Raw genomic sequence first — 27,963 nt, 5'->3', positions numbered from 1 at the left:
CGCATGCGCAGAGCATCCCTGTGCTCCTTTATAAGTGAGGAGGCTGCGCCTGGCGTGCTGAGCGCCTGGGCTCTAGGGCTGAAGAAACACCGGGAGCGGGGCGTCGCGTCCTTTGTGCCCGGAACCGTGGGGATGTGTTCGCGCTAAGGAGCCAGGTGTGGGGGGGCCGGAAGGAGGGGGGCAACAGAAAATAGGGCTTGGGGAGGACTGACCAGAATGAAGGGGAAGCCCCCTCCTCGATGAAAATGGGCAGGGAACGATGGGGGAGGGGAACCAAGTTTGGGGGGCCTGAGTGCATGAGGGGCGGCCTTAAGGGTGTTGGGAATGGAAGGGAGTCTTGAATGAAAAGACTTTCCCATCTCTGGTAGGGAGGATCCCTGGCTGCATATAGTTCTCTGGATCAAGCAGGAGGTGCTGAAAGCTAGGGCTAGGGGAGGGGTACCCCGAGTTTGGAATAAAGACAAGCTGGGAACTTGAAATGGGGACCTCCAATTTACACATGAATGGAAGGCTGTGGTGGGGAAAGGGTCCCCCAATTTAAGAGTGTGTGTAGCAGAGTCTCTTCCCTGGAAAAGGAAGTCAGACAGGTCTCTGTCCTCTTACTGCATCCTGAGCTAAGAAGGAGGCTCAGACACCCATCCTAAGAGTCACCCTGGTTTTCTAACAGATAAGGAGTTGGGGTGCAGTCCCTTTCCCCAGTAAGCATGTTTACTGTCCTGGCTAATGCTGGGTGTGGGTTCTGGTATGCCCCAAAATGGATGTTCAGGACCTGGATGGACCCTGTGAGGGGACAGGACCCCCCAGATGCCTCACATCTCCATGTAATCTCAGCACTCCACCCCAGTGCTTCACCCCCAGTCTACCTGTATGGTGCATTTTAAAACTCTCTTTGGATGATCAGGTGGTAGAAGGGAAGGGACCCAGTGCTTGGGTATAGGAGTGACCCCCGTGCATACACCACAGTGTGGCTTTGTTCATTCTAAGTGTGTTTGGGATAAAGCCAGGCTGAGGCAGTCCAGGATGGGTGACATGTGGGGACCAGTTAGGAAGGTATGAATTCATACATTGTGCCATCCCAGACTCTGGCAGTCTCGGTGATCCCTGGCCGTCCCTACAGGGAGACAAGGAAGGTTTTCACCCCAGGAATCGGGGGTCTTTGTGTGTCAACGAGCTATGAGGAGAGGCATGTCTAGGGTCTCCTGTGACTGATATAACTGCTAACAGTGTCTTTTGTTACAAAACTATGCTGGGGCCACATTATCAGTGGCCCTGCATCGGTCACCAAGGCCACATGCATCCCAGGGCTGGTGTGGCAGCCTGTGGGAGGAGCCAGACCTGGTGAACGGATTCGTTAGGGGCTTCAGCAGAGGGCTCCAGATTGTGGGTGTCTTTGTGTAGAGGTCGCGCAGCCTACTCCGCCAACACAGGCATGGTTCCCTTTGTTAATGTCCCTGAAAGTCTCTGTGTGTGTCTCTCCTGGGGTGTGTCTTGTGAATAGGGAAAGGGGATTCAGAGCATGGGAGTGCAAACCTGAGGAGCCACAGTGGGCACGGAGGCCAGGGTGGAGGTCCTCAGCTTGGCTTCCTTTCTTCTCCAGTGTTCTACACTCATGCACACACATCCAGTGTGAGTCTCGGGCCAGGAACCCTCAGTGTGTGCAAGAGTGTGTGCATACATGCGTGTGGCTTTCCTCGCCCCCACCCCACCCCCACTCCCGGGACCAGAAATCCTTCTGGAGCTGATGCACCCACATCACAGGGTGCCGACATAGACATACCCTCGCCTAGACACAGCACCACAGATGCACACCGTCACATATCCAGGGACAATAGATGACAACTGCCCAACTCCAACTCAGTGGAGAGATGAGAGGCAGGGTGGGGGTGGGAACGGAACAGGGGTACAAACACACTGGAGCTTGTGAATGTGCTTGCCCTCTTCTCTGCAGGCCCCTGCTTGCATATACATGAGGCTAATGCATCATTCATGAGGGGGTGGGCCCAAACCTCAGCCTAAAAGCTGTCACTCGCCTCTGGTGGCCCAGGAGAGGAAGTATTTTAAGAGAAGAGTGTGCGGGTGTGAGGATGTGAGGGGGAGAAGGGGTGGTGTTTGGGGAGTGAGGAGCACAAAACTGACATAGAGTCTGTCACTGTGTTGGGCTACCTTCGGGTATTTTTAGTGTGTTCCCAAGGCTTTGTGTACAAAGAGCTGTTTTTAAAGGTGATATAAAATAAGTCTTAGCTCATTCCTCCCTGATGATTTCAGAGGGTTTGTGTTAAATGAAGCTCATTTTACAGGTGGGGAAACTGAAGCATGGGGCAACAGGGCCACTGGGGCAGAGCTGCATGGTGGGTAATAGAGTGTGACATGGATTTTTTTATTTTTCCTTTTGAGGGGAGGAAAGAGACAGCGTTTCTCTGTGTAGCTCTGGCTGTCCTATAGAAATTCTGTAAAACAGGCTGATCTCCAACTCAGAGGTCCACTGTCTCTGCTTCCCCAGTCCTGGGATTAAAGGGGTGCGCCATCACACCCAGCTGGATTTTTGTTGTTGTTTTTTCTTTTTCCTCTTTCTTTTCTTTTCTTTCTTTTTCCACTTCTCTCTCTCTCTCTCTTCCTCTCTCTCTCTCTCTTTGAGGCTAGGTCTCATATAGTACAGGCAGACTTCAAATTTGAAATGAAGTTCAGGGTAGCCTCAAACCCTTGATCATCCTACCTCCACCTTCCAAGTGCTAAGATAAGATGACAGACTTTGGCCACAACATCCAGCTGAACTCAATTATGTGGAGAGGGGAGGGGAGGAAGAAAGAATGAGAGAACACATTTTCTGGCTTTTATCCCTCTTAAAATGGGGTGATCGTAGGTACTAGGGTACCCCACATTGGCTTGGGGTTCCAAAATGAAGAAACGGGGATGGCCTGGATTGGCATTAGAGTCTGTGGCATTTACAAATTGGTAGCTTGTGCTCTGCTCTGCAACCCAAAGCAAAAAGCGAGCCCTCTCTGGGTTCAGAGGCAGGTTGTGCTCAGAGGCCCGGCAATACGCCTCAGAGTTCAGCACCAAGGACAGATCGTCGACGGGAGTAGCCTTTAGCGTTTGTAGAAACAGGGAGGGCTGAAGGGAACTGAGCTCTAGAGGCCCCACCCACAAGGCTTGCTCTACTTCCATAGGCTAAAGGGCAGATTTGCAGGTGGCCTCAGACTCTCTTTCTCCTGACCTCTTTGAACCCCTGTATGAGGCCGGAGTTGAGAGAGGGGCAAAGTTTTGTTGAATCCTTGTAATAAATATATTTCAGGCATCCGAGGTAGACCTTGCTCATAGTAAGTGCTCAATAACTGCCTACTGTATGCCAAGTGGGTCATGGCCCCTATGGAGGGGATAGCTCCAGGGCAGAGGAAGCCATATATGTTGGGAGTACTGGGCTTGGGGGAGGGCCTGGGGACCCACTGCTTCCCTTGGGAGCTCCCAATCTGATTGTGGAAGCTGACTTGAAAAGCAGGACTTCAGACTTGGCAGTGCAAAGTTTAGTGACAATATTAGCCACAACTAAAATGTTCTCCTTCAAGCCAAGTTACTCAAAGCATTGTGTGTAAGTTCAGTCATCCATCCCTTCTAGTCAGCTGTTGTCCTCATCTGACCCATAAGGACAGAGAGTCAGAGAAGCTATGCTACTTGCTTAAAACCACACAGCAAGGAAGAGGCAGAGGCATAGCATAGGACTTGCTGTGCTCATCAGGTTGGGCTGAAACTGCCTCCACTGCTCCAGGGCTGAGATGTGGGACCATAAGAGTGAGTCACCAAACCCGCATAGAGGGCTGTGCAGGACTGCAGTCTGGTCCTTGAAGATACTCAGTGGGTTCTGGGGTCTGAGGCTAGAACTGGGAGCTCCACAGGAGTGTGACAAGGGCTAGGAACAGAACCTAAGGCTATGAAAGCCTGGGAGGTGCTGGGGCCAGAACCCAGGGTCCCTTGTGAGCTGAGATGTGGCACCACTAAGCCGCACCCCGGCCTCACTGCTTGATTGTGAAATGAAATGCTCTCTCTGGGTACATATCCTGCTTGGCTTCTGCTTCCCTTCTGCTGTGGCATGTTCCTTCAGCAACATGCTGGCCTTTATGAGTTCTGGCTCTAATTCTTCCTGGGACTGTCTGGTTCCTCCATGTTGAATGTCTTGGGGATGCCACGATTCACCTTCCCTTCCTCTCCTTTGCTCCTAGCTCCAGTATGGGGGCCGGATCTGTGTGGGCCTCAGGCCTCCTGCTGCTGTGGCTGCTTCTCCTAGTGGCTGGGGATCAGGGTGAGTGGGAAGTCATCTCAGTTGACATCATAGTGGGTCAGCGGGACGGGGCAAGACTTTTCATGCTAGAACCTTTTTCTGCTGCTTCTCTAGCTGGGTCTACAATATAAAACAAGAATAGCTGAAACCAGTCTTTGAACAATCGAAAGAGAACAAGATACCTGAGAGGTTATTTTTAGTTCTAACCAGCAGTGGAGTTTCCCACCTCTCACTGTCTTCTGCTGAACTGATCTGAAAAAAAAAAAAAAAGGGTGGGCGACAGAGACAATAACACAGGGGTTGATTGCTGATGTCTGCCATGGGCAGGACAAGGGAAAGAAGATCTTTGTGTCTCTCCTGGAGTCTCCCCAGTGGTGGTCAGGAGTCAGACTTTATGAATTCCTTACTGAGTTTCTCTGTGGCTGTACGCAAGAATATTTGTTCTTCTGATCTTCAGTTTCCCCAATGTCCTACAAGAGGACATTTCCATTGCAGATGATTACAGAAGCTCAGTGGCTTTATTGCCCTCACAGGACATAGTGGCAAATGCCTGTAATCCCAGCCCTTGGGCAGTAGACCAGGAGCATTATAAGTGCAAGGTCATCCTTGGCTATAAAGTTGGAGGCCCACCTGTGCTACACAAGACCCTGACTTTAAACAGAAGAAAGAAAGGGGGAAAAAAAACCTCACAAAGTTGGTTTCCGGTGTCTGCAAATACCCCACAATCACTGCTTCCAGTGTTTGCCTCTTGACTTAACTTTTGAGGCTCAGAGAAGGAAAGTGAGTTGCTCAGGGCCACACGGCAAGCCCGTGATGACATCATAGTTCACCCATATATGAAGCCTTTGGAATTTACTACCATATGAAGGAGAACCATGAATGGTCCCTTTGCACAGTGACATTGTGTGGGCAGTCTGGCCTCTCTGGCCTTGATCTCTCTAAAGAGGTGTTAATGAAGCTGAGTGTAGTGGCCCAGGCCTTGAATTCCAGCACTGGGGAGGCAGAGGCAGGAGGATCTCTGTGAGTCCGAGGCCAGCCTGGTCTATATATGAGTTTTGTTATCTGAGTTCCAGGACATCCAGGACTATATAGTAAGACACTGTCTCAAAAGGGGAAACAAAGTATTAAGGAAAGAAAAAGAAGAAGAAGAAGAAACTCACTAAAGCAAGAAATGTTAGTGCCCACCCCTACCTCTGACTCAGGTCCTCTCTCTCCACCCCAGACACACAGGACACCACCGCCACGGAAAAGGGGCTTCGCATGCTGAAGTCAGGGTCAGGACCCGTCCGTGCTGCCCTGGCAGAGCTAGTGGCCCTGCCCTGCTTCTTTACCCTGCAACCACGGCTAAGCTCCCTGCGAGACATTCCTCGGATCAAGTGGACTAAGGTTCAGACTGCATCAGGCCAGCGACAGGATTTGCCAATCTTGGTGGCCAAAGACAACGTGGTGCGTGTGGCCAAGGGCTGGCAGGGACGGGTGTCATTGCCTGCTTATCCCCGGCACAGAGCCAATGCTACCCTTCTGCTGGGGCCACTTCGAGCAAGCGACTCTGGGCTGTATCGCTGCCAAGTGGTAAAGGGTATCGAAGATGAGCAGGACCTGGTAACCCTGGAAGTGACAGGTGAGTTGGGGGCAGGTAATGGACGTGGTCAGATATGAAAGGGGAGGGACCTAGAATGAAGGGGGAAGGGTTGAGGCTGAGAGAAAGGGCCCAAGAATCGGGAAATTCTAAGAAAGAAAGAACGCTGGAAAAAGAGGATCTGAGGATGGAGAGGAAGGTGCCTAGGATTGGAGAGGAATCAGGGATGAAGGGCGAGAGACCAAAGTAAAGGAAGAGGAACCGAGAGGATGGATGGGAGGGGCAAGTGTAGAGGAATGAAAGAAACCGCAGACAGTCAAAGACAGTAGGGGAGGGCTAAGAAAAAGGGGTGAAGCCAAGGTGGAAGGGGAAGGATTAGACAAGGGGAAGAGTTACAATGGGAAAGGAGGGACCAAGATGTAAGGGGAGGGGCTAAATCAGGACAGGATGGAGTAAACCCGAGGCCACTGGAGTTCAACTTAGAAGTCGATCTGTGTAGGGCTCCTCTCAGGTTTTCTGATGCTCTGTATCCAGGCTCAGCCCTCTCTCAGGCTTCTTTTTAGCAGAGAGGCACCAGCAGTGATGCAGAACTCAGCTCATCTGGATGCAACCCCTTTTTAAGACCCTTTACCCTCACTTAATTTACTTAAGACAAAATTATTAGCTGTCCATCAAAATAGGAATATGTCCATGTAGTGGTGCACCCACCCTCTACATTCTAGAATCTGAGGCAGGAGAATCACTAAAAATTCAAGGCCAGCCTGGACTAGGAGACACAGTGACGCTAGCCCATTAGCTCTGCCAACTCTGACCTCATCATGCATCACACACATATACACAGAGACACATACACTCACACACACATGCACAGCACACAGGTGCACAAAATGAGAAATCAGGGCAGGAGACAGATGGCTCAGAGGGTAAGAGCACTTGCTGCTCTTCAGAGGGCTTGAGTTCAGTCCCCACATGGTACCTCACAACCACATAATTCCATTGTAGAGTACCTAGAACCTTCCTCTGGCCTCTTTGTGCACTAGACACCAGCATACAATCATATATATATATATATATATATAATAAAGGAAGTAAATAGCCAAGTGGTAATGGCACACACCTTTAATCCCAGCACTTGGGATGCAGAGGCAGAAGGATCTCTGTGAGTTCAAGGTCAGCCTGGTCTACAGAGAGTTCCATGACAACCAGGAATAAACAGAAAATCCTGTCAAGAGACCAGGGCAGGGTTGGGGGGGTGTGGGGAAACGACAAATCTTTTAAGAGCACAAATCTCTTTAAAAGGCTAAAGTGAGCCTATCTTTAAAATGTCAGTTAACACATTCCTTCAGGAGACACAGAGTGTGCTTCCCAGATTTTCTGCTAAATTCCACTGCAGTTTCTGTTTTCCCAACAGTAAAAACCAAGCTGGGTGGAGCAGGGGCTATGAACTCGAGAAGCAGCAGCAGATTTTGCTGTGTGAGTGTGGGGCCAGCCTGGGCTACATATTGAGACCCTGTCTCAAAAACAGCAACACAGCCTGGCAGTGGTGGCACTTTAATCCCAGAGGCAGGTGGATCTCTGTGCCTCAGAGGCTACAGGTCTACAGAGCAAGCCAGGGCTACACAGAGTAAGCCTGACTGAAAAGATCAACTAACCAACCAAAACCAGACATGAGATAAGGGCTGTGAAGGCAGAAGGAATGAGTTCACAGTCATTCTTCACTAAATGTGTACACACATTCACAGCACACAGGTACACAAAATGCAGTAAGTCAGGGCTGGAGAGAGTTGGAGTTGGAAGCCAGCCTAGGGTACATGAGACACTTTTTTTTTCTTTCTTTGTGTGTGTTTCATTGTTGTTTTTGTTTTGAGAAATCTTTGTTCTGTGTAACCCTGGCTGGCCAGAAACTCACTCTGTAGTCCAGGCTGGCCTCGGACTCAGAAATTCGCTTGCCTCCGCCTCCCAAATGCTGGGATTAAAGCCATGCGCCACCACTGCCCTGCGAGTGTTAGGATTAAAGAAATACACCACCACACCATATGAGACTCTGTCTTTAGGAAATATGCTCCAAGAAGGTCCTTTCCCTAAGATTCCACAAAACCCCTCTCCGGCCTCGTGGCTGTTACCCCACAGGCGTCGTGTTCCATTATCGGGCGGCCCGGGACCGCTATGCGCTGACCTTCGCTGAGGCCCAGGAGGCTTGTCGCCTAAGCTCTGCTACCATCGCTGCCCCACGGCACCTGCAGGCTGCCTTTGAAGATGGCTTTGACAACTGCGACGCGGGCTGGCTCTCAGACCGCACGGTTCGGTGAGGGGGTGCGCGGGAGGCATGGAACTGGGGGGTCGCTCCTGGAGAAAGAGGCTCCAAGAACACACGGCAATAGCCACTCCCCTCGTACTGTTAGGTACCCGATCACTCAGTCGCGTCCTGGTTGCTATGGTGACCGCAGCAGTCTCCCGGGTGTTCGGAGCTACGGGAGACGCGACCCGCAGGAACTCTACGATGTCTACTGCTTTGCCCGCGAGCTAGGGGGTAAGGCAAGGCGGGTCTGGGACCCTGTCGTCACCTGTCCGTGAGTGTAAGGTACTGTCCCAGGTCCCGTATTTCCTACGCCCCATGAATCTCTCCGAATTCTTTGTGCCCTCCAAAGCTGCACGTGGGATCTGACCACCTCTCCTTGAAAGTGTCAGGTGTTTTTCCAGCCCTCAAGTTCTGCTAAGTCTCCTCAGAAAGCTCCAAAGTTGGAGCCAGGACTTGGGCCACCCGTCTCCTGAACTTCCTATCCACAGGTCCGCGCGTCCCTCCTTCTCGCACCCTTCTGACCTCCACTTTTTCCCTCTCCCAGGTGAAGTCTTTTACGTGGGCCCGGCCCGCCGACTGACCCTGGCGGGCGCGCGGGCACAATGTCAGCGGCAGGGTGCAGCGCTGGCCTCGGTGGGGCAGTTGCACCTGGCCTGGCACGAGGGCCTGGACCAGTGCGACCCGGGCTGGCTGGCAGACGGCAGCGTGCGCTACCCCATCCAGACTCCGCGCCGGCGTTGCGGGGGCCCCGCCCCAGGTGTGCGCACTGTGTACCGCTTCGCCAACCGCACCGGCTTTCCTGCGCCAGGAGCACGCTTCGACGCCTACTGCTTCCGAGGTGCGTTAGGAAGTGTCCCTGCAGATCACGCCCCAGAGCAGTTGTCTTGGCCACTCCTCGTGGGTGTGCATCATCCAAACAGGTCAACAGCCCAGGGTGTCTGACTAAGCCGTGACCCTAGGAGTGGTCCTTGCCTGACTACACACGGTTTAACCTCTGCAGCTACTAGTTGTGCGTGCGTACGTGCGTGTGTGCGTGTGCGTGTGCATGTGTGTGTGTGTTTTCCCTTGCGATCACAACCCCAGCCGGAAAACTTGGTTTATGGCTATGCCTCACGTCACAAGACCCCTGAAAGTGTATGATGAAAGCCACGCCTCCATGGGCGTTTCTCCTTCCAGACCACATCCCATAATCTGCATTGGGCGGAACAAACCACATCCCACTATTGGGTTCCCTGGAATTAGGAGCATATGAAGACCACATGCCCTGCCAGTAGGTCCTCTCCGAATCACGTCCCTCGCCAGGATCCTTGTTGAGGGCCACATCTTATGCCTTAAACCCGTAAGCCCCACGGGGACCATTGATGAGCATGGTGGCCATGCTTCTAGACACAGGCAAGCGAAGGCCACAGCCCTACCAGCATTTATTTACTTATTTATGTTTTGCTCGAGACAGGGTCTCACTAGCAAGCGCGAAGGCCTGAGTCCCATGCCAATCACCAAATAAAGCCAGGTGTGGGCTGAGAGCCTGGGGGGAGGAGGAGGCGAAAGAAATCAGAAGTGTTGAGGTCATTCTGGACTACAGAGCTCAAAGCCAGCCTGTGCTACAGGAGATTCTGTCTTGAAAAGCCATAAACAAAGCAATAGATCATTCCTAAACTGGGTGGAAACCATGTGACTAGCCACACTCTCTAGGAGAGAATTCACCCCCTGAGATGGGTCTTTCCTTAGATGTGTACCCAACATTTGGAAGGCTGAGCTGGGAGAATCTCTGAGGGTTCGAAGCAAGCCTGAGCTACACATTGAGTTCCAGGTTAGCTTGGGTTGCAGACAGACAGAAGTCAGATTACTCTGGTGAAGGTTGCATCCTCCCCTGTGGGCTCTGCCCTGGGTGGGGCCTGTCTGTCTACCTGTCTACCTGTCCCCACACCGTAGGCCCAGCCCAGTAGAGATGTAGCAAGAGCTCCGCCAGTGAACCAAGCTGCCCTGATGCTCATGTAACTAGCTGACCCTGACCTTGACCTGCACATTCTGGTGCAGCAGGAATGGTGCACTTCCTCTTCTCAGGCTGGGGAAGCTGAGAAACCACCCAGAAAGACAGACAGGTGCCCAGATGCAGCAGGCTAGAATTTGCATAGACATCATGCAGGAATTTCCCAGCATGCATGGGCCCACACCTTTTCTGCTTTTTCTATAGCTCATCACCATACAGCACAACATGGAGATTCTGAGATCCCCTCATCTGGAGATGAGGGGGAGATTGTGTCAGCAGAGGGGCCTCCAGGCCGAGAACTAAAGCCCAGCTTGGGGGAACAGGAGGTGATAGCACCTGACTTCCAGGAACCTCTCATGTCCAGTGGAGAAGGCGAACCCCCAGACTTGACTTGGACACAAGCACCTGAGGAGACCCTTGGTTCTACTCCAGGGGGTCCCACGCTGGCCTCATGGCCCTCTTCAGAAAAGTGGCTCTTTACGGGTGCCCCAAGCTCCATGGGTGTCTCCAGTCCCAGCGACATGGGAGTAGATATGGAAGCGACAACACCCTTGGGCACACAGGTAGCACCCACCCCCACGATGAGGAGGGGCCGCTTTAAAGGGTTGAATGGTCGACACTTCCAGCAGCAGGGCCCAGAAGACCAGCTGCCTGAGGTAGCAGAGCCCAGTGCCCAGCCTCCCACCCTGGGAGCTACTGCCAACCACATGAGGCCTTCTGCAGCCACAGAGGCTTCAGAGAGTGACCAGAGCCACAGTCCTTGGGCCATTCTGACCAACGAAGTGGATGAGCCAGGAGCAGGTGAGTGACCTGAGGAGAAAGGGTGACTGCAACCACACACCGGTCTAGCAGCTCCTGACCTCACCCATAGTCCTGCCTCCATGTCCCTACTTTATTGTGTGTGCATGAGTGTGTGCCTGTATGTGTGAGTGTGTGCCTGTGTGTGTGAATCCATGTGACTAAGTGCAATGTGTGTGTGCCTATGTGTGTGTGAGTGTGTGTGGGTGTAAATGCATGTGACTGAGTGTGTGTGCCTGTGTGTGTGACTGAGTGTAACTGTGTGTGCATTCCTGTGTGTGTGAATGCATGTGTGTGTGAATTCCTGTGTGTGTCATGTGTGTGTGAAATCATGTGTGTGTGTGTGAATTCCTGTGTGTGTGAATGCCTATGTGTGTGTGAGTGTGTGGGGGTGTAAATGCATGTTATGAGTGTGTGTGCCTGTGTGTGTGACTGGGTGTAACTGTGTGTGTGTGAGTGTGTATGTGAATGCATGTTACTGAGTGTAACTGTGTGTGCCTGTGTGTGTGTGAGTGTGTGTGACTGAGTGTAACTGTGTATGTGAGTGTGTATATGTGTGTGAATGCATGTGACTGAGTGTAACTGTGTGTGTGATTATATGTGCATGTGTGCATGCACACAAGCTCTCAGAGACCAGAGTTTGACTTCAAGTGTCTCTTCCTTTATGGCCCTCCATCCTGGTTTTTGAGACAAGGTCTCTCTAAGCCTGGCACTCATTCTGCACTGGGAAGCCTTCTGTCTTCTTTATTCCTCTTTCCTCCCTCCCCTTTCTCCTGAACTGGAGTTAAAGCCCCAGTCTGCTGTGCCCAGCATTTATGAGAGTGCTGGGGATTCGAACTCAGATCTTTATGTTTCTACAGCAAACACTTTACCCTGACCCATCATCCCAGCCCCTGAGCTTTATGATTTGAGACAGAGTCGACCTACCTGAGACTAGCCTAGAACTCATAGCAATCCTCCTGCTTCAGTCTCCCAAGTGCTAAAGTGACAGGTGTGTGCTGTCACACTTGGCTTTTATGTTTGCTGGAGGAGGGTGTTAAGATGTCTTATGTAGCCCAGGCTGCCCTCTAAATTCTTAGTATCCAAGGATGACTGCAGATCCTCCTGCCTCCTCTTAACTGCATGTGTGACTGGCTTGCTCACCTAGCTAAATGTGTGTTTGGAGCCTGTATCTCTATGAAGTACAGACTGGCCTTAAATGTTTATTCTTCTCTCTCAGCCTCCCAGATGTGAGCATCATAGGTGTGTTCCACCTGGCCCTGCTAACTAACTGTAGCTCATTTTGATGTCACAGGCTCTCTTGGCAGCAGGAGTCTCCCAGAGTCCCTGATGTGGTCCCCGTCGTTGATCTCACCCAGTGTCCCAAGCACCGACAGTACTCCTAGCGCGAAGCCAGGGGCAGCCGAGGCACCCAGTGTGAAGTCAGCCATCCCCCACCTGCCCCGGCTGCCCTCAGAGCCCCCTGCTCCCTCTCCCGGGCCCTCAGAGGCCCTAAGTGCTGTCTCCCTCCAGGCATCCTCTGCTGATGGCTCCCCTGACTTCCCCATTGTAGCCATGCTTCGAGCCCCCAAACTGTGGCTTCTGCCACGCTCTACACTTGTCCCCAATATGACCCCAGTCCCACTGTCCCCAGCTTCTCCACTTCCCTCCTGGGTCCCAGAAGAACAGGCTGTCAGGCCTGTCAGCCTTGGAGCGGAAGACCTCGAAACCCCATTTCAGACCACCATAGCTGCCCCAGTTGAAGCCAGCCACAGATCCCCTGATGCAGATTCTATAGAAATCGAGGGGACCAGCTCCATGCGGGCTACAAAGCACCCCATCTCTGGCCCATGGGCTTCTTTGGACTCTAGTAATGTGACGATGAATCCTGTCCCTTCTGATGCTGGCATCCTAGGGACTGAGTCTGGGGTCTTGGACTTACCAGGGAGTCCCACATCAGGCGGACAGGCCACTGTGGAGAAGGTGCTGGCCACCTGGCTACCACTGCCTGGCCAAGGACTAGACCCTGGCTCCCAGTCCACACCCATGGAAGCCCATGGGGTTGCCGTGAGCATGGAACCTACAGTGGCTTTGGAGGGAGGTGCCACCGAGGGCCCTATGGAGGCCACCAGGGAGGTGGTCCCCAGCACTGCTGATGCCACTTGGGAGTCTGAATCCAGAAGTGCCATTTCTAGCACCCACATAGCTGTGACCATGGCTAGGGCTCAGGGCATGCCCACACTGACCTCTACAAGCTCCGAAGGCCACCCAGAGCCTAAGGGCCAGATGGTGGCCCAGGAGTCACTGGAGCCTCTCAACACTCTGCCTTCGCACCCCTGGTCATCCCTGGTGGTCCCCATGGATGAAGTGGCCTCAGTTTCCTCAGGGGAACCCACAGGACTGTGGGACATACCCAGCACTCTGATACCTGTATCCTTGGGCTTGGATGAATCAGACCTGAATGTTGTGGCTGAGAGTCCAAGCGTGAAGGGCTTCTGGGAAGAGGTGGCCAGCGGGCAGGAAGGTAAGTTCTGGATTCTCCATCTGTCCTAGTGTGGCGGGACCTGGGGACAGGAGGCTAGGGGTTCCTGGAGCAGAGGAAATGTCCTGGGAGGACTGGAATTTTCTAACAAACAGTGATGCTAGAGGTCAGAGGTCAGGAAGCAGGTTACATCAAACCTTTCTGTGTTGTGTTGTGTTGTGTTGTGTTGTGTTGTTATTGCTTGGACAAGGTTTCTCTGTGTAGCCCTGGCTGTTCTGGAACTCACTGTGTAGACCATGGTGGCCTCCAGCTCACAGAGATCCACCTGTGGCATACAGCACTTTGCCTGGCTAACAGTGGGAACGTTTAACATCTAAAGCATGTGGTCATTGATGAAAGCATGGGCCCATGAGGTCGGGGTTGGATTTGGAAAGCTGTTTTCAAATGTTCATATTACTTTGAAAGGTACAGGGCAGTGTGATGCAGGAGGCTGGCCTTAAATGATTTTCATGTCTCGAGAAGACAGCTGGATCTGGTTGCATCCCAGGCAGGGAAAGAAGAGTGGTATCTAGGACAGACAGGAACCACAGCTGGATTGATCCAGTCGTGGATACGGCAGGGACAGGAGCCATGGAGACAGTGGGAGGCAAGAGCTGACTCAGTGACCAACAATATTGTAACCCATCTGTAACCCAGGTTGGCCTTAAGGTGGTGGCAATCCTCCTGCCTCAGTCTTCTGAATGGTGAACTAATATGTGTTTGCCATCATCCCCAGTGTATTTCTGTGAAGAGACACCATGATCAAGGCAGCTCCTAAAGCATGGAATTGGGGCTGGCTTACAGTTTCAGAATAAAGTTTAGTCCATTGTCACCATGGTAGCACGCATGGTCCTGGAGCTAGAGTTGAGAGCTACATCCTGGTGCGGATGCAGAGAGAAGAGAACTGGGCCTGGCATGGGCTTTTTAAAACCCCAAAGCCTACCTCCAGGGACACACTATCTCCAACAAGGCCATGCCTTGTAACCTTTCTATTTTGTTCAAAGGGCTCCACAGCTCTTGTGACTAACATTCAAATATATGAACCTGTGGGTCATTCTCATTCAGACCACCACACCTGGCTTGTTTTATAAAACTCATTCATATTTTTTATGTGCATGCAGGTGTGTGTGCATATGTGTTGGTACACATATGAACACATGCATGTACAGTCTGTGGAGGCCTATCTTCAGGCATTGGCCACCTTTATTTGATGTGTGTGAGCATGCACATGTGTATGTGCCTGCTGTAACACTCTTGTGAAGATCAGGCAGTGCCTTTGGGGGCAGGGTTTTCTCCTTCCACGGTGTGGGCTCCAAGAAGCAAGCTTGGGTCGACAGGCTTGGCATCGGCACCTTCATCTGCTCACGCATCCTGCCAGCTCTCCATCTTGTGTTTTGAAGACAGTCTCTCAGTCAGCCCCTGGGAACTCTGTCTCTACTCCCTGGAGCTAGAACTAGAGGCACATACTTCTGAGGGTTTTACCTGCGGGTACGTGCACTGCATGTGTGCCTGGTGCCCATGGAGATTCCTTAGAATCAGAGCTACAGATGGACTAATGGTTGTGAACTGCCAAGTGGATGCTGGGAATCAAACCTCTAAACAATGTTCTTTTTTTTTTTTTTTTTTTTTCCAGACAAGGTTTCTCTGTATAGCCCCGGCTATCCTGGAACTCACTTTGTAGACCAGGCTGGCCTCGAGCTCAGAAATCTGCCTGTTTCTGCCTCCCAAGTGCTGGGATTAAAGGCGTGCACCACCACCCCCCAGCTAAACAATGTTCTTAACTGCTGAATTTTTCATTCCTGCCCCCACCCCACCTTTGAGATAGGATCTCACTATGTAGTCCTGGCTGGTCTGGAACTTGCTATGTAGCTCAATCAGGCTGGCTTCTGATTCACACAGAAATCCATGTGCCTGTGCCTCTAGAGTGCCTGGATTTAAAAAAAAAATGCCATGCATCATACTTGGCTATAACCAACTATTTTGAAGTGGGTGCAAGGGCTTGTTCTGAGGTCTGAGCTATCTCCGAAGCTTTCCCTCTTTTTCGGAGACAGAGCCTCACTCTGTAGCCCAGGCTGGCCTAGAGATCTTGCCAACCCCATGACCAGCCAGGTTGGCTTAACTTTATAACGTCTCATGGGACAAGTCCTTATATGGTTCTTGATTATTTGTGGGGAAACTGAGGCAAGGGGAGATCTGAGCACTTAATATGTTCATGCAGTTGTGGCTGGAACTTGATGTAGAACAGAAAACAAACAAAAACTAGAGTGTGTGAGTCGGGCTTGGCGCATGCCTGGCACCCCAGCACGGGGGTGGGAGTGGAGTGGTAACGGCAGAGGGCCAGATTTCAAAGTTGTCTCAGCTAAGGAGTGAGTTCAAGGACTGTGTGGATTACTACATGAGACTGCAGAAAGGAGGGAAAAGAGGGAGGCAGGAAGGAGGAAATGAAAAGAGGAAGAAAGGAAGAGAGAGGAAAGGAAGAGGAGCCTATGTCTCGGGCTTTAAAGATGCCGAGTGCAACTGACAGCAGCTTGTGCTGTCCCTGAAAGTTAATTGGAGGATCTGCAATCAGAAGTCTGGGGGTGGGGGTGACCCTGGCTGTGGGAGACAGAAGGTGGCTGTGGTGGGAAGGGTATCGAAACACCCACAACACAAATGCTAATAAAGTCGAAAATACACCAAGTCAGCTGAGTCAGCAATAGCTGTGGGCAGGTGTCGTGGTGGGGACACCTGGTGGCTGTCAAGTGTCATCATCCTCTGCCCCAGACGTGCTAGCACAGGGCTGGGGTTTCAGCAAGCACATCACACATACCAGAGCCCGCTGTCTCATAGTGTCACTGCCCTGGAGACCGATATCAGCCACTGCAGGACAGCCAGCTACCCCCAACTGTTCAGTTAGTAATGACTGCATGCCTTGAAAGCTGATATTCTACAGCAGCACTCGCTGAGTGATCAAACTGACGTGGCTCATAGGACTGTATCCATCATCTCGTTCTAATTAATTTAAGCATGAATAGGGTGAATGGCTGCCATATGGAATGTCACAGAAGGCCTTAAGTACAAGAGGGAACTGGGCAGGGCTGGTGAGAGTTCTCAGTGAATAAAGGTGCTTGCTGCTAAGCCTGAGGGCGTGGGTTCAAGCCACAAGACCCACATGGTGACAGTGAGAATTAACTTTTACAACTTGTCTTCTGGTCCCTGGGTGAACCAATCTAGTATGGCCTGGGAGAGGACTTTGCCCTGAGCAGATAGAGTGGTGACAAAGCATATGACCCATTCATTGGAGAAGCAAGAGAGGGGACTCCACAGACAAGGACTGAGTTCTGGATTCTATGAAAAATGGCATGGTGTCCAGTCCGTCCTCACACTGCCTGTCCATCCCACAGATCCCACAGATCCCTGCGAGAACAACCCCTGCCTGCATGGGGGCACCTGCCACACCAACGGCACCGTGTATGGCTGTAGTTGTGACCAGGGCTATGCTGGGGAGAATTGTGAAATTGGTGAGTGTCCCAGCTCAGAGCACTGTCCTGTCCCTGGGAGTCCAGGTGACACAACTGAAGTTATCTGAGTTCAAACTAGATCACTGAGCTGCTCAGGAGGGAGAGCCATTTCCTACCATGAATATTAGGGGTTGTGGGGAGGACAAGGAAAGGGTTGGATGCTCTCCAGCAAGCAAAGGGCTATGGGGAGACCACCCTCATCCAGGTGCACAGCCGAGTGGGTACCACTCACATTGCTAAATAGGAGATTACATTAAATAGAAATGGCATAGAATAAAAATAAATACATCGAATTTGGGTTCAGCTCATTCCAGTTGCATGAGAGCCAATGCCTTCTGGCCTCTGCAGGCAATGCACACAGATGGTGCCACAAACATATATGCAACCAAACATAGCCAACTATGTCTGCTGAGAATTAAACCTGGGTCCTCTGGATCTTAACCTCTGTACCATCTCTCCAGCCCCTATGGTGTAATTTCTTGATCACTGTGCATCCTTTGCTTGATTTCACAATCATGCTGGGAGTTATAGAGTCATAGCTGACAATAGAAATGAGGGCAAGGCATGGCAGCACACGCCTTAAACCCCAGTGCTCAGGAGGCAGAGGCTTGTGGATCTCTGTGAGTTTGAGGCCAGCCTGGTCAACATAGCATGTTCCAAGACAGCCAGGGCTACATATAAAGAGATTCTTTCTCCAAAACAAATAAACTCACACAATATAAATAAATATCATTTTAAAATATTGTATTTTAAAAATCCAAATGAGTGACAGCTGAGTAACAACACCCAAGATTGACTTTTGGCCTCCCACAGATGCATCATGTGGATACACACACACACTCATACACACACACTCACACACATACATACTCACTTAACACACTCACATACACACGCACACACATACACATATGCATATACACACTCACACACACACACACTCATACACACACTTATACACACATACACTTATACATATACACACTCATACACATGCACACACATACACGTGCATATACACACATACACACTCATATACATATACACTCACACTCAATCACATATACACACACACTCATACATACACATTCACACACTCACATAAACACTCATACACAATCACACATACACACACACTCATATGGGAGGATTGTTTTAGGGGGCAAAGCGTCTGGTTCTGTTTACAAATACTGCCAGTGGAGCCCTTGTGAGTAAACTTTTGGGCTGCTGTACCCCAAGTGCCTGAGTCCCACTCTTCTACCCCATGGCACTTGCTGTCACTCCACTCATGTTCACCAGTGTCACAGCTGCAGAGCAATCCCTGTGGGTATCCAGGGGATGGTGAGAAAGACCTTGACCCTGTGGGTTGGGAAATGAGTAGAGGCTGACCTCTGACCTCTACCCATTGCCTGCCTCCCAGACATTGATGACTGCTTATGCAGCCCTTGCGAGAATGGGGGCACCTGCATCGACGAGGTGAATGGTTTCATCTGCCTCTGCCTCCCCAGCTATGGGGGCAGCCTGTGTGAGAAGGGTGAGTCTCCGCCTAACACACATTCAAGTCTTGCCTGAGTCTTTATTTTATATACTTAAATTACGGACACATAGCGGGTGGGGGTGGGGAGCATTCGCACACCATGGCAGGCGTGTGGAGGTTGGGAAACATTCAGGGCTCAGCTCTTTCATTTCACCATGTCTAGTCAGCTCCTCAGACTTGGTGGCAATCACCCTTACCTCCTGAGATATCTTGCTGGCCCTATTTTATTTAAGATTTTTAAATTAATTAATTAATTTTATGTGCATGGGTGTCGTGGCCACATGTCTGTCTGGGTGTCATGTGTGCTGTGCTAACCAGTCCCCTCATAATCTTGTGCTGCCTCCCAGACACAGAAGGCTGCGACCGTGGCTGGCACAAATTCCAGGGACACTGCTACCGGTACTTTGCCCATCGCCGGGCCTGGGAGGATGCAGAGAGAGATTGCAGGCGCCGAGCTGGTCACCTGACAAGCGTCCATTCGCCAGAAGAGCACAAGTTCATTAACAGTAAGGACGGGGTAGTGGGCTGGGGTTGGCACTTGTCCTTTGACCAGTGCACATGTTATCTTCCCAGTTCTTTGTCAGGGCTGTGACTGACAGGTAAGGCGAGAGTGTCACCAGGAAGTGACACTCATGGAGGCCAAGGGGCTTGACCATCAAGCGGACGGTCATCAAGCTTGACTGTCGAAGTGGACAATGCGTGACCTGACCCATGCATTATTTGCATCTCATTGTATTATTCCTTGGGTTTTATTTATTTATTTATTTATTTTATTTTATTTTTTGTTTTTTTTAAATATGCAGTCTTTTTTTTAAAGATTTGTTTATTTATTATGTGTAAGTACATTGTAGCTGTCACACCAGAAGTGGGCGTCAGATCTCATTACGGGTGGTTGTGAGCCACCATGTGGTTGCTGGGGTTTGAACTCAGGACCTTCGGAAGAGCAGTCAGTGCTCTTAACCGCTGAGCCATTGCTCTAGCCCTATTTTTTGGTTTTTTGAGACAGAGTTTCTTTGTATAGCCCTGGCTGTCCTGGAACTCACTCTGTAGACCAAGCTGGCCTCGAACTCAGAAATCTGCCTGCCTCTGCCTCCCGAGTGCTGGGATTAAAGGCGTGCACCACCACGCCCAGCTCTGAATTCTGTTTTGTTTGTCAGTTCCTAGAGTGTTAAAAATAATATCACTATATATAATCATATAATAGCACTATATAATAATAATTATATAAAAACAAAACAAAACAACAACAACAACAAAAACCCCACAGAGTACAGAGATGGAAGGGAGGGAGCCCTGGGTCCCTGCAGTGACATGAGTGGGCAGATGGAAGCAGGGTCCCTGTATCCCTGCAGTGATGTGAGTGGGAAGATGGAAGCGGGGACCCTGGGTCTCTGCAGTGATGTGCTTTAGTCATTGTGGGTTTCCTCAAGTGACACTGACCCTTGTTCACTGTATAATTCACCATGTTCACCTGGCTCGTTGTCTGTAGTCTGAACTGGCTTCTGGTTTTTTGATGCTCTGTCCCTCAGCCAGGGCTGCCCAGGGTGACCGCTGCCTCCACTCCTGCCTTTCAGAAAGACCTGGCAAGGGCTATGCCCGGTCTCTCCCCGGCTGCATTAGTCCTTGATGGCTGCCGGATTCCCCTTCCCTTACATGTGTAGCCGTGGCTGGCCAGGGCTCTGGGCCTCCCTCACCTCTGCAAGCCCCCATGTTCTACTGCACTCCGTAGCACATTGAACCTGTGTGAACTGTGTGGCAGAGGTGGGGCTCTCCGTCTGCCATCCTCCTCCTTCCCACCCCTCCTCTAAATCTTGTTCACCCCCCAGTTCTGCTAACTCTCTTCCATTCTTCCCACCCAACCCCCAACTTCTGGTCCTTTCTCCTCCACCCCCTCACACTTGGGTCTCCTGACTCACAAGCCCATGCTTGCTGCCTATCCTTGTCTTGGTTAACCACCAAGTTCATTTTCCCTGCCAGCTCCACCCTGTGTGATTCTCATCAGCCGGGGAAAGAGAAGACAGTCCCTCGATGACATCTCTCCGCCTTCACCCGGGGGCAGGTGCACACTCTCACAGCCCTTTCTCCCAACAGGTTTTGGACATGAGAATTCGTGGATCGGCCTGAATGACCGGACAGTAGAGAGGGACTTCCAGTGGACAGACAACACAGGACTGGTGAGTGGCAGGTGCTTGTTCTCAGGCTGCTGAGCCCTGTGGCCCTGCCCACTGGCCTCAGTTTACCTTCCTATGAAACAATCACTCACTGGTGGGCATCATAAATCCTCAGCAGCTCTGGGGAGTGGCTTGGAAGATGAGACCCACCTAGAACCCCTAGTGAGGGGCTGGAGATGTAGCTCAGAGATGGAGCCCCTACCTAGAAGGCCCAGTGTGGCCATGGGGGCGGGCTTAACCTGGGTTCCATCCAAACACTGTAAAATATAAAGATATACATATCACTGTGGTTACTGTAGTACTTGCCAGACATCCTAGTTCCTGAGGGGCCAAGGCAGGATGATCACAAGTCTGAGCTTTAGCCTGGGCTACAAAGTGACTTGTAGACCAGTCATTGTTACACAGGGAGATCCTGTCTCAAAAAGCATCAGTAATCTAAGCAACAGGTTACAGTCAGCACAAGGTCAGACTCCATGAGAGGAAGCCTGCTGGGGAGCTGAGGGGTGGGGCGGGGCCATGAGGAGACCTCGGGAGATGGAGATGGGGTGGGGGTGGGGCCGGGCCGTGGGTGGGGTGGAGCTATGGGGGGCATTGGGGAGTGGGCAGCACGCGCTGGGTGCTGGGTGCTGGGCGCTGGGCAGGCAGAATGAGGAATTATTTTTTTCCTGGATTGGTGTAGAATTTTGGTTTGTCGTGAGGAAAATTTTCTAGAAATAGATACAGCGGTGATGGTTATACAACACTAAGAATGGGAGTGATGCCACGAACCGTGGCTTTAAAATTCCTTACATGGGATCCAGTGAGATGGTGCAGCAGTTACAGGCTTGCTGCCCAGCCTTGTAACCTGGGTTTGATCCCTGGGAACTCACATGGTACAAAAATAGAACAGACTTCCAAAAAGGTGTCTCTGACCTCCAAAGGTGTGTGCATGTGTGTCCCTCTTCTGAAATCATTTTTGAAACAGGGTCTCTCTATGTAGCCCTGGCTGTCCTGGAACTCACACTGTAGAACAGGCTGGCCTTAAACTTAGAGATCTGCCTGCCTCTTTCTCCCGAGTGATGAGATTTAAAGTGCGCACCGCCATGCATGGCTCAAATGAATAAATTTTTGGGGTAACATCTTTTTTCCCAATTTTTATTAGGTATTTTCTTCATTTACATTTCAAATGCTATCCCAAAAGTCCCCTATACCCTCCCCCAACCCTGCTTCCCTACCCACCCACTCCCACTTCTTGGCCCTGGTGTTCCCCTGTACTGGAGCATATAAAGTTTGCAATACCAAGGGGCCTCTCTTCCCAATGATGGCCGACTGGGCCATCCTCTGCTACATATGCAGCTAGAGACACGAGCTCTGGGGGTACTGGTGAGTTCATATTGGAGTAACATCTTATTTACTTCTTTAGTGCATAGGGATGCTTTGCTAGATCGTCTGTACACTGTGTACATGCAGTGCCCTCCGAGGTCAGAAGAGAGCACTGGAGCCTCTGAATATGGAGTTACCAAAGGTTGTGAGCCACTATGTGAGTTCTGAGACTTGAACTCAGGTTCTCTGAAAGAGCAGCCAGTGCTCAACGACTGAGCTGTCTCTCCTGTTCAAATGTTAAAAATGTAGTGTTTAAAGGCAAGACTACACAATTTTTAAGCTATTAATCCCCTCTTGCTGCTGGTGAGATCTGGCCTCACCCACTCTACCAACAAGCATCCTTTCCATGTGGCACTGACTTCTTTCCTGCCCGAAGTCTTTGCAGGTGTTGTTCCCTGTGCTTGGACGTCTGTCCTGCACCTGGCTCCCAATGCTTTACTGCTCCCTGTTGCATCCTCAGGAAAGCCCTTCTTTACTTCCAAGCTAGGGCCAGCATTTCTTCAACTATTTACCTAATGCTGATGTGCATGGGAACCTGGGGTGGGGTAAAAGAAGGGGACTCTGGTTCTCGTGTTGGAGGGGTCTGCCCACAGGAATCACACAGGAAGTGCCAAGAACTGGGCTGACAGCCAGGCAAGAGAGTGACTCCAACTCACTTTCTCTCTCTCTCTCTCCAAAGCAATATGAGAACTGGAGGGAGAAGCAGCCGGATAATTTCTTCGCAGGTGGGGAGGATTGTGTGGTGATGGTGGCACATGAGAGTGGGCGCTGGAATGATGTCCCCTGCAACTACAACCTACCCTATGTCTGCAAGAAGGGTACAGGTACTGCACACCTCTTTCCCTGCTCTCCTTCCAGACACTTGTAGTTGTTTTTCTGTGACCTGACCACTTCCCAATTAGTGCCTTGAGGTTATTGATTTCTGGGAACTCTTTACATATGAAGGAAATAATTTGTATGCACTCTCTCCACTTTTCTTTTGTGCTCCAGTTTTTTTTTTTCTTGTGCCTTATGTCCTAGGGAGTGGGGTGTGTCCAGAAGATTCTGTTCCCACCGTAAGGTGCTGCTGGTTTATGTAAAAGGCAAGAAAGAGATAGCCAAAGTCATTTGTAGTTCTGTGAGCTCAGAGCTGTGCAGAGGGAGGGACTTGATAACAGTGGAGGATTCTTAGTCAACAAGATGTGTTACTGGTTTATCCTCACCTTCACCGACTTCCTTAACCAGAGGCTTCTCTGTCCCCAGTGCTGTGTGGTCCCCCTCCAGCAGTGGAGAATGCCTCTCTTGTTGGTGTGCGCAAGATCAAGTACAATGTCCATGCCACTGTGCGATACCAGTGTGATGAAGGATTCTCCCAGCACCGAGTGGCCACTATCCGCTGCCGTAACAATGGGAAGTGGGACCGGCCTCAGATCATGTGCATCAAACGTAAGTGCCATGCTGGATACCCTGTCCCCAGCAGGATCCCAGTCGTTTATAGCTCTTGATTAGAATGTCTATTCCACAATGGTGCAGCATCTGTAACCCTGGCAACATGGAGGCTGAGGCAGGAAGATTACAAATTCAAGGTCAGCCTGGGCGTAAGACCCACAGGAAAAAAAAGGCTAAGCTGAGGATGTGGCTCAGTGGGTAGAGAGCTTGTGACTCAGTGGGTAGAGTGCTTGTGGCTCAGTGGATAGAGTGCTTTTAGCTCAGTGGGTAGACTGTTTGTGGCTCAGTGGGTAGATCCAGTGTGTCCATTTCCAGCACTGCATAAGCTAGGACTGGTGGCAACACCTGTCATTCCAGCACTCAAGAGGTGGAGGTAGGAGGATCAAGAGTTCAAGATCATCCTCTGCTATGGAGTAAATTTGAGGCCAGCCTGGGCTACAAAAAAAAAAGTCTTCCTGGTAGTAGAGGCTTACGGATAAGTGAAATATTATTACCAACCTACTTAGGACTTTGGTTTATATGCTTAATTGTTTGTTTTAGAGACAGAATCTCACATAACCTTGGCTGGCCTCAAAGTTGGGATGTGTAACCAAGCCTTGCTTACCAGACTCCCAGTGCTGGGGTGTCAGGTAAACACAAGTTCCCACACCCCACACGGATACCCACCCTGTTCTCAGCTGCTCTGAGGCTGCTGGAAAGGGGCTGGAGACCCCAGGCCAGCCTGGGCTACAAAGTAAGACACACACCATCCAGGGATGTGGCTCTTTTGGTAAACTAAGTCACATTTTCTGCCCCTGCAGAGTTGATTTTTGTTTTGTTTTGTTTTGTTATTGAAAGGGGGTCTCACTGTGCAGGTCTGGCTAGCCTTGTGCTTCCTGCCTCTGCTTCCCAAGGTCACCTGTCTTCCTAGTGTTTTTCTCTTTGCATCCCTCTGAGGAGGCCAGTGGCATCCAGCCAGCCATCTTCACCCCTTCTCATCTCTCCCATCCCTGCAGCCAGGCGGTCACATCGGATGCGTAGACACCACCACCATCCACACCGACATCACAAGCCTCGCAAGGAGCACAGAAAACACAAGAGACACCCAGCGGAAGACTGGGAGAAAGACGAAGGGGATTTCTGCTAAAGATCCAGGCTAATCAAGCACAAGCCCCCACACCTTCTCCAGAGTGTTTCCTTGGGGACCCAGAACCCAGCATCCACCAGAGAGGGTGGGGACACTGCAGAGCCCCACACCCCTGCGGTAGGTCCTCTGTTACTGAGGTCCTCCTGGAAGGGGTGGCTGAGCCTGAGAGGCCATGCTGGTCTGGCTGAGCCTCTAGGTCACTTCCCAGCCATTAAAGGGGGTCCTGAAGTCTGCATCCACAAGGGGCAACAGTATGTCTGTGTGTGCTGGGGAGTGGCTTTCGCACCAGAGATTCAGGCTTAGGAAACAGTGGACCATCCTGAATCTATGGTGAAGGTTTGGCTAAAGTCACTGTATCTGAGTGGAGGACCAGCAGAGCAAACATGATGGCCTGCCATCTCCTGGGATCCCCCAAGGGTGACTTCCACTCCTCTGGTTTTCTTTTTTTTTCCCCTTTCTTCTTCCTCCCTCCCAATTCCAACACCTCCAACCCCCAAACTAGGCTGGCCTCGAACTCACTATTGTAGAAAGATGTCCTTGAAGTCTCAATCCTCCTGCCTCTGCACCACCATGCCTACCTGGTTTATTTGGTGCTGGACATGGCACCTAGTACTGAGCAGGGCTCTCTCTGCTAACCAGCCCTAGTCTTTGGTCTTGGTTCAGACCACTAAATCTAGTGTGGAACTCTTATATACTGATTTTAGTGATGTCTCTTAGAGCCACTGGCCTCCTTGGCTTCCTAGGGGAGGTTACTCCGAGCGATGGGGGTGGGGAGGGCTAGTGTCTTGCTGACTCCCCAGGTCTAGTGCAGTGCTAAGATCTGGTGGTTCTGTTTTGGGTTGTTTTTGTTTTGAGACAGGGCCTCACTGTGCGGCCCTGGCTGGCCTGGAACTTGCTATATAGACCAGGCTAACCTGGAACTCAGCGAACTGTCTGCCCAGCCTTCTTTGGTTTTATTGACGTAAGATCTCCAGAGCCTAGGCTGGGTTTCAGGCCACAGCAATCATCCTTTCTCAACCACCTGAAGGTGACAGGCATACGCCGTCGTGTGTGGCAGTTTCGTGGCTTTGTGATGAAAAATCTCCCACACCCGTGTGCACAGAAGTGAGATCAGTGGAGTACAATGTGCTGGATGCTGCTGTATCCTCCCCCTCCATCTCTCAGGGAGACAGACAACCTTCTGCCTGAACCAAGATGGTGCCATGTTTTCTAACCCAGAGCCTGTCTTTTTAGCAGACCTCAATAAATCTCCTGCCTCAGATTCCATCCCTGCCCCACCCCACTTCTGTTTCCACATCCTGCCTGATGGACTTTATGCTTACAGTGTTCATGGTCCTATGGTAGAAAGAAGAATTCTCTTAGAATTAACACACACACATACACACACACACATGCATGTACACACACTAACACACCTTCTCGCCTGGTTTTACATTTTTCTTTTTCTTTTCCTTTTCCCCGTTTCCTTTTCTTTTTTCTTTTTTTTTTTTTTTTTTTTTTTTTTGAAACAGGGTTTCTCTGTGTAGCCCTGGCTGTCCTGGAACTCACTTTGTAGACCAGGCTAGCCTCGCACTCAGAAATCTGCCTGCCGCTGCCTCCCAAGAGCTGGGATTAAAGGTGTGCGCCACCACGCCCGGTTCTACATTTTTCAAAATGTGAAATAATCCACTTTGGATTCCCTCTTCCCATCTACACTCCAGAAAAGACTTCCCAAGCCAGGGACAGGGTCCCTCACAGAGCCCATGCAGTGTGGGTAGAATCTATGAATTTGTGTTAAAGCCACAGTGGAGCCTGAGCTTAGCCCTGTGGGTAAAGATGCTGCATAAGCCTGAAGAAGTCCGTTTAAGCCCTGGGACCCATGTTTTAAAAGTGAAAAGCCAGGTAGGGTGTGAACCCTGGTGCCAGCATCCCTGTGCTGAGACTATAGGAAGCTCATGAGCCAGCTAGCCTGGAGGATCACGGCAAACCCTTAAAGGGTAGCATTTGACCTCCACTGCACACTACAATGTGGGTGATTCTCCAACACACGCACAACCCTCTCCCCCCACACACACTGCACAAGCACAAAATAAATAAGTAAAAATTTCAAAAACTGTAGGATTGGGTGGGTCAGGGCAGGGATGGGTGCACAGGTTCTGGGGTCCATGCCCAGCTCTTCCTAAGTGTTTACTGAGCTGCATTGCTCACAGGAGGTAATGAAAGCCTGGGGCAGTTACTGAATAGAAGCCGTGTAAAGCCTTGTGAGATGCCCTTGAATCCTCTCAGCAGCCCACGTGGTCCTTAGTCTCCCATTTCCACTTGATTGTAAGAGAAAGACAAAGTTACAGACTACGATAGAGGAGCTAGAGCAAGAATTTCCTTCTGTGCGTTATAATTACTGTAAGTGTTGATTTTTTGGACAGGGCCTCAGTCTGGCCTTGAATTCACTCAGTAGCTGAGGATAACCTTAAAGTCCTGATCCTTCTGCCTCAGTTTCCCAAGTACTAAAACGGCAGGTATGCACTATGACTGGTGTATACAATGCTAGGGATGGAACCCAGAGATTTGTGCATACTAAGTAAATGTTCTACACCTGAGCTCCAAGTACTCTGTCAACTGAGCTCCAAGCACTCTGTCAACTGAGCTCCAAGCACTCTTATCTGTGCTTCGAACGCTACCAACTTAGTTCGATTCGCAAACCCTGGTCTTGATTTGTGCTCCAAATTTTGCTTTATGTTTAAGGGAAGAGACCTAAAATCCTTACCTGCTGTCACACACACACACACACACACACACACACACACACACACACACACACACACGAGCAGACTTGGGAAATGGTTGAGAAAAGCAAACTGGACCCTGATCCGTAAAGGTCCCTGTGACTGGGGACAAAGCTTCTTGGTAACATTTTCTAATTCAGAAGGAACCACACCAATCCCCTGCTGGGGATTGAGGGCGAGGCCTGCTGGGGCTCAGAGGTTCTTCCTAGCCCCTGAACTGCCTGCTCCATGGAGGGGCATGCTTTAGGCTTTTCTGGACTGGAGCCTCATCTCCAGCTTTCCCCCTCCCTGGTGTGTCTGCTTGGGCCAGTATGCGGGAGGAGTGTGTATGTGCGAGAATGGCTACAGGTTCTGCTGGGTTTTGTTTTGTTTTTGTTTTTCTGGGAGCTTTGATGTTCCGTGGATCTGTGCTATCTGACACTGTGGATGTTAATGGACTTATTGGACATTTTAATAAAAATTTTTTAACAGTTCAACTTGCCTGTGGCCCCCTCACCCGCCCCTCACCCGCTCACTTGCCTGCTCGTTTACTGAGAGCCTGCATTTCTTTGGAGTGATGACTCACATAGCCCAGACAGGCCCAGAATTCCCTACGCATCTGAGAAGGATCTTGAACTGATCAGTTTCCCATTTGTTTT

The 27,963-nt window shown here is 50.8% G+C and overlaps 1 protein-coding gene and 1 non-coding gene across 3 annotated transcripts; both read left to right on the top strand.

The window, feature by feature from the left end:
* Positions 1 to 19: 19 nt before the first annotated feature.
* On the top strand, positions 20 to 27,798 carry Ncan (neurocan). 2 transcript variants are annotated; one of them, NM_007789.3, is made up of 15 exons: positions 39 to 155; positions 4,215 to 4,294; positions 5,496 to 5,894; positions 7,983 to 8,157; positions 8,255 to 8,382; positions 8,696 to 8,989; positions 10,346 to 10,942; positions 12,234 to 13,442; positions 16,823 to 16,939; positions 18,360 to 18,473; positions 18,824 to 18,982; positions 20,568 to 20,650; positions 22,689 to 22,833; positions 23,252 to 23,434; positions 24,433 to 27,798. In NM_007789.3, the coding sequence occupies exons 2-15, from the start codon at positions 4,222 to 4,224 to the stop codon at positions 24,561 to 24,563; spliced, it is 3,807 nt and encodes a 1,268-aa protein (NP_031815.2). In that variant the 5' UTR covers positions 39 to 155; positions 4,215 to 4,221; the 3' UTR covers positions 24,564 to 27,798. The 2 variants fall into 2 exon arrangements, with proteins under 2 accessions (XP_006509606.1, NP_031815.2); XM_006509543.4 differs by lacking the exon at positions 4,215 to 4,294 and having other exon boundaries at positions 20 to 155; positions 24,433 to 25,829.
* Mir7066 (microRNA 7066) lies at positions 18,297 to 18,359 on the top strand. The gene has a single exon (NR_106033.1). It is a non-coding gene; the product is annotated as a microRNA 7066 (primary transcript).
* Positions 27,799 to 27,963: the final 165 nt, after the last annotated feature.

This window comes from Mus musculus, chromosome 8, assembly GCF_000001635.26.
Source record: "Mus musculus strain C57BL/6J chromosome 8, GRCm38.p6 C57BL/6J".
Lineage (NCBI taxonomy): Eukaryota > Metazoa > Chordata > Mammalia > Rodentia > Muridae > Mus > Mus musculus.
The sequence above is the reverse complement of the archived record's forward strand: the minus strand, read 5'-3'. Positions and strand labels throughout refer to the sequence as shown.

Coding starts and splice junctions, on each gene's coding strand:
- Ncan (NM_007789.3), top strand. CDS start 4,222: ATGGGGGCCGGATCTGTGTGGGCCTCAGGCCTCCTGCTGCTGTGGCTG. Junction 8,158..8,254: donor CTCTCAGACCGCACGGTTCG/GTGAGGGGGTGC, acceptor TCGTACTGTTAG/GTACCCGATCACTCAGTCGC. Junction 22,834..23,251: donor TGTCTGCAAGAAGGGTACAG/GTACTGCACACC, acceptor CTCTGTCCCCAG/TGCTGTGTGGTCCCCCTCCA.